Source organism: Aquila chrysaetos, chromosome 8 (assembly GCF_900496995.4).
Source record: "Aquila chrysaetos chrysaetos chromosome 8, bAquChr1.4, whole genome shotgun sequence".
Lineage (NCBI taxonomy): Eukaryota > Metazoa > Chordata > Aves > Accipitriformes > Accipitridae > Aquila > Aquila chrysaetos.
The window spans coordinates 26436168-26450166 of NC_044011.1; the positions used below are offsets into that span (position 1 = coordinate 26436168).

Consider the following 13999-nt stretch of genomic DNA (forward strand, 5'->3'; position numbering starts at 1 on the left):
TAAAGCATGAAGTTATGTTCTCTTGCATTTCTAATATTAGTATGTTGTGTAATAACCTTCATGAGATGTTTTTGTAAAATAATTTTTATTTATGAAGTAGTAAATGCAATGGTGATGTTGGTTTCCACCTTACATGCTGTTTGAGGCTATTCCTTAATTGCTGCATTAAATCCACCATAGGAAACATAATCCAAACAGGCTTCTTGGAACGTCACCTTCATAGTATGGTGGCTGCTATAAGAATGAATGAGAAGGGAGCTGTTCGGATATGGACTATTGCTGTAGTGCTTGATAAAGTCAGTCAAAGTTTAGAAATAAATTCTTTCATTTTCACTATAGTTTTTCCTTGGCTGACGGCAAAAATTCAGGTTGTTGAAAATAGTTTGTGGGACTCATTTTGATGATTAAAACAATGGGCCTTGTGAGTACTACATTGCAACATTTTAAAGGTTTTTATTCAAGCCACTTAATTACCATTGGATTGAATAGTACGTGTTCATTAGATCAGCTTGTCTTTCTTAAGTATATTAACCACTAAAGAAAAAAATAAAGAGTTCCTATAGGATACTGAGTTAAATGCCACATGGAGTGAGACGTTTTCTGTCTAGGGAAGTTGCAACAGTTTACATCTTCTCCTTTTTTTAACACCATTTCAGTTGGAAGCTAGGGTTTTTCACCCATCTGTGTGCAGACATATGTTTATTCAGCATATTTTTAGAAGCTGGGTCTAAGCTCTTATCCCTGTGACTGCAAATGTGATGTGCCAAATGAATTGAGAATGAACGGTGCAGTTATTTCCTGAAGTCTGTAGGTAGCTCCAGTATTGCTGCTGCTGCAGAAGTTTTTGTTGTAATTGGGGGTGGAGGCAATGTAGAACTCTCTGAAAACAGCCAGTGAAGCTGAGAGGCATTATTTCAAAGCAAGAACAAGAGTATATTTGAAAACCCTTCTGTAGGAATAGGGCTAACAAATGGGCTATCCGAAAAGGAGGGACAGTGGAGAGCTTTGTCACTATGCCTAGGGTAATTCTAATGCTTGGGGTTTGGAGATTTTCTTTCACGAGAGAAGCTTCAGTCCTTCTGTACCAGTTTCAGACTTGAAAAGTGTTGAGTTTGTAACCTATGAGATAAAGCAGTAGTAGAGCTGACGAGGGCCCAGATTTATTATCGTAGCTACTGTAAAGGCACTTTGTGAAGTGGCTGAGTGCATGGATTAGGTGGAGTGGAAAATGGTGCATAACGAGGAAGCAGTACCTTTTAAGGCAAAGGGTGAATTGAGCAGATGACCACAAAAATACTTGTATCATTGGAACACTGGCAACAGTTTTAACAATCCTCTTTCACACTGGCAGTTTCAGATTGATTTTAACATTTAAGAGGGTTTTACTACTTATTTTCATCAGTCCATCTCAGAAGAGAGGGGCAGAATCCATCTGGGAAAGGAGTTATGGCATGGATAAGATAAGCAAAGTAACTTTTAAAGTGTAGTACAAAACTGATTAAATTGTCTATGATTCTATGCAGTTTATGCTTTATTCCCTTAGATTGTAGGGCGTGGCCTGGGAGTAACTGGGTTAGTTAAGTGTAGCATTGGGAACACTGAGGCTTCAGGTCCAGTTGATCTTTTTACCAGACAGCCGAAATAAGTGTTGATTAGTGATAATTTTAGTGTGAAAACTTGTGGGTGCTGGGTCACAAGACAGTGATGACTTCCTGAAAAATTAACTGGCAAAAGCTCAGCATCATCCACCTGCCATGAGGGTCTTGGACAACCAGTTACATGTATAGGTGTTTTAAATCAGAAAGCTTTCTAAGCTAATGGAAATACCCTGAGATGCGTGTGGGAAAGAGTTCTTTCTCAAATTTTGTGGTTATTTTGGAAGCAATTCTCTCTCCTTATTATGTTTAGTGAGACTGTGTATACTATCTGGCTTGCACCTTATACCAAGCCCGACTGATATATGCCTTTAAAAAAGTTTCCACAAATTCTTATTTGTGAGCTTTAAGTACTAAATGCTTTTTTTTGTTGGTGTTGCCATATCAAATATGATCTAATAGAAGGGGGGGGGTAGGGTGGGGGGGGGGAGACAAGGTTAGTCAGAAGTGCAAAATAGTTCCAGAAATAAAATGACTAGGACTTCTTAGTGTGGCAGAGAAGGAACAGAGGACAGATAAAGGTTCGTTATATAGCTAGTATGGCAAATGTACATAGAGAAAATCACTGAAATTTTTTTGTTCTGTTGTATTTTCCGAGGGTTTCCCTCTTGTGTGGTAATAGAAAAGCAAGTAATTCCAAGTTCTTGCTGTGTGAAAAATTGAGGAATTCGTCACCAGTGGAATTTATAAAAGTTGAAAATATAAATGGGTCCAAAGAGGGATTGGACAAAGTGAGATTAGGTTCAATAACAGTAATTAAACATGGTTCACATGTGGTTCCTGGCCCTCTAATACCTTATTACAGAAAGCCAGAGAAGTATTACTGGAGAAATGCCTCACTTTGGGGGTACCATTGGGGGTTTTGGGGTGCAGCGTTTTTTGGTGGTTTTTTCTGGTTTTACTTTTGGGTTTTTGGTTGTTTTGGGGGCATGGGGGGTTGAACAAAACATGCAAATGTGCTAAAGATAACTAGTGGGAAACAGAATGTGAAGTCATTTATTCAGACTCTTTATAGTTCCTTATGCCTTGGGCTGGATTTTAGGAAAATACAAGCACATCCTTCCACAGTCTTGCTAATTACTTGGATCTTGAAATTCCATGCCCAAGTTGCACTGGTGTTAAAGTATTGGAAGAGTAGAATTTTGCCCAAAACTAAATAATGTGCTGAAAGATGGCTCAAAGCAGGTATATGCAATTAATTAAAACTAATGTTAAAATAAACATTAACTGCTCTGAATTTCATTGCACTTTTTGATGCTTTGTGTAGTGTGTTGTTATCTTGGTAACTTTCCTCCAACTGGAACATTGTTTCAAACTGTCTGTGGTGTTTGAAGAACACAGAAAATATTGACTTATTCAGTGGTAACCACTGTGACATGCTTCTGCAGAAGCAGAATACTGATATCTGTTGAATTTTTGCCAGTTCTGAGGATGTTCTTAATTACTATTGTGTAAAAGTGGACTTGTGTAAAGTTCTGAGGGGAAAAAGAGATATGATTGTGTGTAGTTAGAAAAATAAATAGAGTGTTCAAGTTCTTTAAAGCTGGAAATAGTGAAGACTTTTTATAACAGCCTGGGGCTGTTAAATCTTCACGTTCTAAAACTGTGTTGCTCAATCCAGGAATCTCTTTTGATTTACTGAACAGAACTGAGGTATTGGGAGAACTGATGCTCCTCACAGGAGGTTAGAGGGACTGCATATGGCTTGTGATGTGTTTAATAATAATAATGTTAAAAATTATCTTCAGAACTGTAGTGTCACTATTGCATGCACTATTGCTAGCGCTACCAGAAGTTGTGCTGTATGTACAACTGCTATAAGGGAGATCGGGCTTCAAAATGAAGTTACATGGTGAGATCCAAGTCTGCCATAGCCCCAGTTATAGCTAGTCTCTGCAAAGAAAGGTGGTAGTATCTGTTAGATACCTGCATTACAGCTTTGTTTTGCCAAATTCCTGATAGTTTAGTCCTGAACCAGTAGAGCGGTAGGTGTAATACCTGCAGGTAATAAGGATTATCTTATCTTTTGTCAGCCCCAGTGAGTAAATAGACTTTTAATGCTTGGGTTTGGCAGTCAAATAATGTAGACAGGTTAGGTTACTCAGCCCACATAGCAAATACAGAATAACTCCTGTCCTCAGTAGAAGATACAAGTATTTTCAGTTAAAGGTCATGGCTTCTGTCAGACTTGAAGGAGGTGGAAAAGTGAGATGTTTTTCCTTGCATCTGCACAACTTGTTCAAAGACTGGTGTTACATGACTGTTTGCACCAAGGTATATGTATAATGTTGTCATTGTGATGATGCTAGATACCCTCTTGTTAGAGGGTGGAAGGGATTATGGATCCAGAACCAAGGCTCAGTTCCTGGTGTGTTGTCGTCCCTGCTGAAGAGGGGAGATCTGTCTGCTCCCCTTCTCTCTGCTGTGTGCTTTCACTGTAGCTGCTGTGGTGCTTATCTGGTGTGCATCTCTGGTCATTGTTAGTTTTCTGCTGGGTTAGTGATGTGAACTGATTTACAGAGGCCTGGCAGAGCACCAGAGCCATTGCAAGGGAGGGATTGGGCCTGAGTTCTTGGAGTCAGAAAGGGAGGAGGAGAAGGTCTCCATCAAAAGGAGGGGTCAGGCGATTAGATTGATTCAGCTGCTTGTGGATCCACAGCCTGGAACTGCTGCAAGAGGCAAGGGTTGAGGCAGGTAGTCTGGTTAAACATATTGTTTTTATTTCATTCTGGTGTTGCGTGAGCATGCCTAGGTTTGGTTTGGTGCCTTGAAGTACAGATTTGCTACTATGGCTGCATCTGCTGTGGAGCACTTTGCTGGTGCAGGAATGCTTGTGCAGGTATATGCAGTGTGGGAAGGAACACCACCTGAGGTAGTCTGTATCATGTTATCTGGCATTCCTTTCCCAAGGGAATTGTTAATTGTCAATGCTAAATATTCAAGCTGTTTTAAGGGAGTTCTGCTTTGGGTGTTTGCGTAGCTGCAAATCTGCATGATACGCTGCTGTTGAGACTGGTCACTGGTAGTCACAGCTTACTTTTACTGCTATTGAGCTTTCATGTGGAGACTTGAGATCAATAAATATCATTCATAAGTAAAAGCATAAAGGAAGAATGTTTTAATAGCAAAGGACTGGTCTTGGAGTGAAGAAATTGATGTTTGGTACATCTAGAAACACTATTTAAATTTATTTTTAAATAGAACTATAACCTTGAAAATGGCTGTTGTCTTACCTGTCTTTTGCTCCCTGAAACTTTCCTTCTTTATGTAATAAACAGGAATACTGCATTTTCCTCATCTTGTTGGAAGAGTTTGTGAGTATGCCCGTGCTGGGCACTGGAATGCAGCATGGGTCACTGTGCTACCACAGGCTATGCTGCCTCTTGAACGCAAGCTAACACCCTTGTACTGTTCAGGGTTGTGCTGTGTGAACCTGCTTGCTGACCTGAAACTGCTTTTAAGGTTCCTTGGTGAGTAGTGTCGCATTGCATTGTGCCCAGTGGTGGTGTTAATAAAATTTATCCCTTTATCTGAAAGGGAAATGATGGAGCCCTCCTGCAATAACAAGTAATACTTTTTTAGGTGTACAGTTTTAAATAGTCACCAGCAATCTGTCTGATTGCATAATTTATCATGGCCTTCAGCACTTAAGAGCAAGGAAGATGATTTTTCTGTCAGTATTGAGACACATGAGGTAACAGCTGCTTTCTAAAGGCTTGTTCTTCAGTTTTATGCTATAGGTGTACTCTTACTGCATTGCAAGGGGGAGCTTGGGATGAGTAGTCATCTCTACAGAGACTGAGTATGTAGAGTGCTGCAGAAGAAGCTTTAATGTACAACAATTGGGCATTTTAGTAAGAGGTTCCACTGGTTAGGAGCTTAAATTAAACATCAATAACAGTCAACAAATATGATCAATATTTGGTGTATGAATATATGGTTCTTTGGTACTCAGGTGGCTAAATAGAAACCTAGAATAAAAGAAAGTTCTACTCATTTAGGGAAGTGGCATTCCTGAAGTTGTCTTATGATATCTCAGTTAATGTGTGAGCAAGCAGTTAATCCTCTGGTATTCTAAACACTTAGTGGGTGTTTTGTTGAATATAAGCAGAATGAAATAAGTTAGATACAAACTTCATCTGACTTTAGGAAAGAGGTTTTTTTAATTGCTTCATTGGTAGAATTGGTAGGATTGACTCAAAATTTATCCATTTGCCCCTTGCTTTCATTCTCATCAATGCCTGCCTTTGTTTTGATGGTATTTTCAAAAGAGCACCTGCCTGTCCTACCTTGAAGGGGTTTACCATCTATGGTAACATCTCCAACTCAAATGAAGTAGTGCCTTGCTTAAAAACTGTAGGAAAGAAAAACTGCTTCATAGTTCAGGGTGTTGTCCAGCATCTGCAAAAATCTGGATGTTGAAGCAAGTTCCAAGTCTTTAAAATTCCTGTTTGGATTGATTATAGGCTGCACTCAGTGACTGCACATCTAGGTGTATTTGTTCTGACATCTTGCTGTAGAGGATGCACTACTTAGTGCACCATCTGAATCCACTGTGTTTTGTTGTCTATACCCTAGAGAGGATTGCTTTTTCTGAACTTCTAAATATACTTTGGTGTTTTAGCCACTTCTTTGCAACATCTGCCTCTTCCTCTTGCCTTTTTGTCTCCTACAGCTAAACCTCAGTAGAGATTTGGGCTTGGTTTTGTGCATAGCAACGTCTTAGTAGCATTAGTTTAAAACAGTTAAAACTGTCAACACATGTTTCACATATTAATTTTGTGAAGTTGTTACAGAAAATCAAGTGCTGTAACAGGGCTAATCAGAATTCTTCTGCAGGACCCTGACTCCAATGTGAGAAGTTCAAACTGATGTATTGTATGTGCCCTAAGTTAGGGGCTGGTAGACTTAGATGTTCTTGGTCATGGTCTTGACCTTGAGCTTGGCCTCCTCCAGATGTAACCCTTGTCTTTTGTCAGGGGGCATCATGGCCCCTGTTCATGTAAATTCTTGCCTGCAGAGAAGAGTGTCTCTTGTATAATTAATTCCTGGATCTGGATGGAGTGTGCATACTCAGTACTTGGAAAATGCTTTTGGATATATGGTTTAACTTTTAGGTTGCCCTGCATGGAGTCAAGAGTTGGACTCAATGATCCGTATGGGTCCCTTCCAGCTCAGGACAGTGATTCTGTGATTCTCATTCTTGTTTCATACCAACTCTTCCAGGCTTCTGAATAGGTTCGGTACAGGCATTTGGAATACATTCACTCTTGAGATAAAGCATAAAGTAATACTGTTTAAAAAAACGCTGTGAACAGTTTCTCACCATTTTGCATTAATGTTATTTGGACTTAAAGCTTTTTGGGCGTTTCGAATCTTTTCTTGTAGCTCATGGCTTCTTTGTAATGCTTGTTTTCTTCTTCTGTTGTGGCTCATCTTGTTTTATTGATTGCTGCCTGGTCCCACAGTGAAGCTGTTTTTCTTCCCAGGTTCTGCTGGCTTGCCTTTTCCCTCCATCTCTTGATCCCAGTGCTGCTTTTGTGGCTCCATAAATCTGGTCCCTTCTATCAATACCTTAGTTTTGACTGAAGTTAAGTGTAAGTGTGGAGTGGAGTTGAAGAGGGCAAGTCCTCCCTCTTTTCTGCCCATTTCTGCAGAATCAATCTTTCCAAATACTGTATCTGTGGCAGAATCTTGATTTATTCAGAGTGCAGTTAATGTTAACCCTTTTTTTTCCCTAGCCACATGGATGTTTTCCACAAGCTTTGAACAAATGGACTTTATGTATGCAGTGATACTGATGCATTACTCTGTACAGCTGGAAGTTGCATAAGCAGAAACAAGATGATTTGTACAAACTTGAACTGATTGCTAAAATGGTCTTTGTATCAGTGTAGCTGAGAAGTTGAAAACAGGTATTGAAAAACTGTGTCAGATCACCTTTGAGTGTAGGTAACTCTCCTCACCTTACCTGCTGAAGTTGGAATAAATTTCTGCAGGTTTTTCTGTTCCTGAGGTTCTGTGTGCTGTGACTTGCTTTACCAATACACAGTGTTTACTCTTGCGTTCTGTGTTTTATCCTAGCTAGCTAAGTGTTCTAGCCTTTTCTTTTTTAATACCTAAAGCAGGAGGAATTTTTCAAATAGAGTATTGCTTTGTACTGCTCATCTTGGTTCTTCAACAGCACTGGTATAAAAATGCATCAGATAGATGTAAGTATGAACCAGATTGCTTTTAGTTTCTTTTTAGGTTCCCTAACAGATCTTCCATTCTCAGCAGTAAAAGGAGGCAGCTGGGAATTTTTGTAATATTAATGCTGATAGAATAAGCTACTGCTGGAATAGGAGAAAGTTCTTGTGATCTGTCCAGATGGCTGTCACTAAGCTGTAAGTAGGAAATGGGCACTGTCTTGTACTCTATGATGCCGCTCCTTAGCAAGCTGCCGAGTGCACAAAATCTCCATCATGCTGACACTTTGGTCAATCACTGCAGTGTCAGCAAAGCAGATGAAGAAATTAGTTTTGCATTGAGACATGGGCTGTGGGTGTTCACTTGGAAAAACAAAACAAAACAACCCAAAAAACCCGCCTGAAAAAACTCCCAACCTCCTACTAGCAACAACATTACAAATGCAGCACACACCGCACAACCCCCTGTTGCGATGAGGGTTGTAATACTGTGCTTTGTGATAAATCCAGTTCACTTGATGTGAAATTGCTGAACTGACATCCTTTTATCAATTCCTGTCTTCAAGTGTAGTGGTTAAAGCTAATACATATTAATTGCAAAATTGAGGATTCTATTTCAGTTTATAGAAATAGTCTCTCTGAAGTCTGATTGTTTTCTATTTGCTTTAAGTTCAGGAACCTTGATCTAATGCTATGAATGAGTGTTTAATACAACCTGTCTTTGCCCAGTTTAGGAAAAGGACACTTTAACAAAGCAGTTTTTATCCCTTTTTTACTTGGTAGCCCTTAGCGTTTGTTTGATACTCTTAATGAGTTAGGTTCTTAACAAATTGATAAAAACACACGTAGAATAGCTTTTGATTACAGAAGAGAAGAATGCTTTCATGCAAAATTGGGTGTGTGTGTTCATGTCTTGCACAAATAAGAGTTTTATATTGAATGTTACTTGTTACTTATCTTTTCTCAGAAATATTATTACCAATATTGGATAGCTTTTTAAAAAGGAGACTGAAAATGATACTGGCAGTATTTACATGTGGGACTGATAGCATTTACCGTGCTTTATGTGATGGAACCGCTGTCATCTTGCCAGACTCGTAGCTTTTCTAATTAAAAGTTCTACCAAGTCTAACAGTAAATGGAGATTTTTCTGTGTAGGGTCCCTGTCTCAGGTCAAGCATCCAGATGACTTACAGAGGTGTTGAATACTCCCAGCTTAGTAGCTGGGGGCTGTGACAGATGAGCTGTGTGTGGTGCTACATATCCTGGAAAATCAGGCTCTGGCTGAGCTCTTGACAGCCCTGTGTTTGTTAGCTAGAACCCGTTGTCTCGGGAGTCCTGGGATCATAGGTCAAATCCCACGTCATTTGTTGTTCTAGTGAGAAGTGCTATAGAGGACAGGGTAGATAAGCACTGATGTGCATGCTGAACTGCATGGAATAGTACAAAACACAGGACAGCTGCTTCTCCAGTATTTTTGTGTGTACTGAAAGGGAAGTGAAGAAAAATAGTATATAATGATCTGTTTTTAGTGGAAGCTGCTGTGGCAGTTGAAAGAGGAAGATAAAGTTTCTTTGAACTCTGTGTGGCCAGCCAGTGCTTTCTAACAGTTCAGCTGTTTAGCTTAAATGATGGCACTGACCACAAGTATGTTTTTGTCTGTGGGTATAGAAGAAAACTACTTTAAAATTAGAACAGCAAACTTCATATCTGACTGAGAACAGGCCATTAAATGAAGTAGATCAGGTCTGAGCATATACAAGATAAATATGCAGATGGTACGTGAGGTCAAATGAAAGAAGAGTAGGGATTTTTCTCTGAGCAGTCTGTTGTTTCTAGGAGTGGCTTTTTATTTAAATTAAAAAATACTCCCCTCTCCCCCTGCTTTGGATTTAATGAGAATCCAGGGGTCAAATGAGAAAAAAAAAAAAAAAATTACTGATTATTTACCTGCTGCTTTCTTACTAAATTTTGTGTTTAACTTGCTGAGGAGTAAAAGAAAGTGTGGCTGGTCAAACCAGAAGAGACCAAGGGTCAGACTAGCTGAGGTGTCTAGTGATGGCTGGAAATGAAAAGAAGAGCAAGTACAAGGTGTACTTCTCAAGTGTACCTTCCTGGCTGCTGTTGCTCTGTGACTTCAGGACCTCTGAGGCATTGTTTACAGCTGGGCTTTAAACAGTGATTATGAATCCTTTATTTCATTAGGTTTTTCTGGTCTTCCAATAATCATTTATACTCCTGGCAAAGAAAGTCTCTTCAACAGTGAGTTCTGTATCAGACTTAAATGTAGTCTTATTACCTTCCTTATTAATTCTGAGTTATTTTCTAGTCTGATTTAGAATGGCTTGTTAAATTTTGTGTAGTTTGTACATTGACATACCCCTGGGCTAGTAAACAGTTTGGTAAGCACTACTTTAGAGGAACATGCTGTTTTCATGTTGCTCCTTGTACTGTGCACCTTTCATTCTGACAGCTGTGGAAGAAAGAGGGGTTGATCCATTTTCTCTCTCAGTAAAAACTGGAGATGAGTCACAGAATAACCTTTGCTACAACAAGGGAAAGGTACACTTACTATTCCTGGTCTTACATATATGGGAAACCTCTCCTTTTTTGATTTCTTTTCAGTTTCTTTTTCCTTCCTAGGAATAATGACACTTTCTCTTTCTGCTGCTGTTCATTTCCTTTTCCAGTTGGATAGAAAAAAATATCAAAATGCATGTTCTCTTCTGTCTGCAGAGATCTGAATACCAGCAATGCAGCTGGCCAGTTTTGTCAGCCTCTCTCCCAAGGAACAACCAAGTGAAATGGACAGAAACTAATAGTATGCTTTAAAATTCAGCTCTGCCTATTATGTAGTTGAAAGGTATAAAAGTGCAAATATAAAAGCTTGAAACTTAATTTAAAAATAACTGACCTTATCGTATAGCAATTTATTCTATACCCTTAAGCTCACATTACTGGCAGAAAAAGAAGTTTCTTTGCCTGCCTTTGCCAAGGTGAGGGCTCAGATTCTAATTATTATACAGTCAAGTGTTTCAAGGAGACTTAAATGAGGAGCAAAAACTACTGGCTAATTTAGACGCACTGAAATGCTATGTAAAATTCCTATGTACCAAATGGAAATTTTACATTCTTAAGAGCTTCTTGTTTGCTGATGAAACACCAAACCCCTACTAGCTGTAGGTGTGCATGTATTAGAGGTAGATCAGTTTTGCTTTTTTGGGGGGTGTAGGTAACCTCTGTTTTTAGGCTGCTAACTTGCACATTCTTCATCTGAAAGTAGTTTGCATTTTTATGAGATCAAGAACTTGACAGGCAGAAGGCTGAAAACCTGTCCTTTTTTTTTTTCTCTTTCCAGATATGAGAAATGAGTGTTGGACGCAGGAGATTAAAGCTGCTGGGAATTCTGATGATGGTAAACATTTTTATTTATGTGATTGTGGAAGTCTCAAAAAGTGGCAGCCAAGAGAAGAATGCAAAAGGCCGTGTTATTATACCACGCAGCAAATTCTGGAGAAAATACACTCCTCACAAAGCTTATTGGAACAAACAGCAACAGAAGCTTGAACTGCTGTACAACCCTATTCTGACCTTGCTTTCCAATATGACTGTGGAAGAGAACTTAGTTTCTAACTCGAGTGTTCTCAGTTCCTGTGACCCTGACCCGTGGGTACCTTCAGAGGTTAGTGACTTTGCAAACTTGCCAGACAGATTCAAAGATTTTCTACTTTATTTGAGATGTAGAAATTATTCATTATTAATGGATCAGCCAAACAAGTGCAAACATAAACCTTTTCTGCTGCTGGCTATTAAGTCACTTACACCCCATTTTGATAGAAGGCAAGCAATTAGGGAATCCTGGGGCAAGGAAATAAAATCAGGGGATGTGACAGTCAAACGGGTCTTCTTACTTGGACAGACACCACCAGAGGATAATTTTCCTGATCTTTCAGACATGATAAAATTTGAGAGTGAAACCCACCAAGACATTCTCCTCTGGAACTACAGAGACACTTTCTTCAATTTAACTCTGAAAGAGGTGCTGTTTCTTAAGTGGGTCAGCAGCAGTTGCGCAGATGTCCAGTTTATTTTTAAGGGTGATGATGATGTTTTTGTGAATACCCATCAGATCCTGGATTACTTGAAGAGCTTATCAAAGGACAAAGCCAAAGACTTATTTATAGGTGATGTGATCAAAGATGCTGGACCTCATAGAGAAAAAAAATTGAAGTACTACATCCCAGAAAGTGTTTATGAAGGTTCATATCCTCCATACGCAGGAGGCGGTGGGTTTCTGTACTCTGGTGATCTGGCATTAAGACTGAATAATGCATCTGACCAGGTACTCCTTTACCCTATTGATGATGTTTATACTGGAATGTGCCTTCAGAAGCTTGGGCTTGCTCCGGAAAAACACAAAGGCTTCAAAACATTTGATATCGAAGAGAAATACAGAAATAACATATGTTCCTACACAAACTTAATGTTAGTACATAGTAGAAAACCTCAAGAAATGATTAAGATTTGGACACGCTTGCAAGATCCACACTTAAATTGTTAAAGTAATGTGCATAAGTGTCTTAAGTCCAAATAACTTTCCAAGTTTGGGTCTGAATTTCTTGGTGGACCATTGAAGCTCTGTTTAATAGTTTAATTTTCTCTGGAAACTTTTTCCTGTACTTTTGAAAATGAGAATAATACTAAAATTTGAGGAGATGGCTTGAAGACTTCGTCCTGATTTTTCCACTGTCCTGGTGGTCATTATGTTTCAATATTTGTCTTAAATTAATTTTAAAAAGAACTTCAAGGATGTAACTAGCTGTCAGTGATTGGTTAGTTGTATTGGAAACAGGGATTGCCTACTACAATGCATCTTTCATTAATTGTGATGGTGGAAGACAATTTTTCCTTGAGTAGTGTGTGTTTGTGGGTGCGTGGAAACCACTGTAAATTGAAAATTCACAAATTGGAGGAATGTAGTTTAAGTATGAAACACTCTTATGAGACTTTAACTATTGAATTTTTTTAATTTATAGTTTTCAGTCTTTTTGCACCCTGGAACAGTATTTTCTCCTTTACTTATGATCTTTTGTGCAAAGCGTGCTTGTGTCTGAAGGATTTACCCTTTTATTAGATGATGCTTTTTTTTACAAAAAAGCATAATACTGTTTGAAACACCCCATAAAAGAGCTGAATATGTAAGGAAAAGGAAGAACAGATTTTGTTTGGGGCTGGACAGTAGATACAGGTAGGTCTGCCCCTGCTCCGAGCTTATGGGCGGTAAAGCTGACTTATTGCTCATGTTATTTATGTGAAAAGCTACTCTGGTCAGTCCTTGTTTTCTGTTTTGGCACTAAATGTGATCAGGTAGCTTGATTTGATGCAAATAACTGAAATTGCACATTGCTTATGAAAGCATGGTTTGGACCTCCTATAAAGTGGTAGCAAATCTAGAATTGTGCAGATCCTAAGAGTTTTGAATTTTGAAACAAACTTCGAAGTTGCATGATGTCTCATGTAGAGTTAAACATGTTCTCGAAACTCAGATCTTCTGTATTTCCACATCTTGCTTATAAGAGTTATTCTAAATAGTGATTGCTTCCTTTGTATATGTAGAAGTGCCTGTCTATTTATTGTTCGGATTGAAGACCAAAACATTTTCTTAAATATATTTTGTGTAACATTTTATTTGTATAGTGTTGTCACTCAGATATTTAAATAGAGCATGATATTTTAAATCTGTGAGATGTGTAACATGTTAAATAAAACTAATTGTTATTTTTGAATTTGAAAAATAAAATGTGATTTAAATATTTCTTGTAATGCTTCATTTGAGTCATAATGTTGACTTACAGAGCAGTTGCACTCTGCTGCATGGTATTCAATAACAATGCATTTCAGCAGTTCAGAAGCAAAAGGCTTTGTTCGGCAACTTTCTCTAATGCTTATGTAGCCAACTATCAAGAAAATGTTGTCACAGTTGTGCATGGATTTGTTAGATGCTGTAATAGATGGACAACTCTGGCAAAAGCAAGGGAACATTAAGTGCCCTAGGAAAAATAGTACGTACAGAAATAATGGCCTGTACAATAATAACACTGCTTGTACAATTGAAAGGAATCAAGGAATGGATTGAATGGCTGGCACTTTGGTCTG

At 38.7% G+C, this 13999-nt stretch overlaps 1 protein-coding gene across 8 annotated transcripts in view; it reads left to right on the forward strand.

Annotated features, from left to right (window-relative positions):
* The window catches only part of B3GNT2 (UDP-GlcNAc:betaGal beta-1,3-N-acetylglucosaminyltransferase 2), a 99504-nt gene extending 85850 nt beyond the window's left edge, over nucleotides 1–13654 (forward strand). For 6 of the 8 annotated variants that reach the window (XM_041125067.1, XM_030023304.2, XM_030023300.2 and 3 more), the window contains exon 2: nucleotides 11202–13654. In XM_041125067.1, the coding sequence (XP_040981001.1) occupies nucleotides 11211–12404 (1194 nt within the window). In that variant the 5' untranslated portion in view covers nucleotides 11202–11210 and the 3' untranslated portion in view covers nucleotides 12405–13654. Of the gene's footprint in view, nucleotides 1–7342; nucleotides 7571–7591; nucleotides 8042–11201 lie in introns of those variants that run through there. The other 2 variants (XM_041125068.1, XM_041125066.1) reach the window with 2 other exon arrangements.
* Nucleotides 13655–13999: the final 345 nt, after the last annotated feature.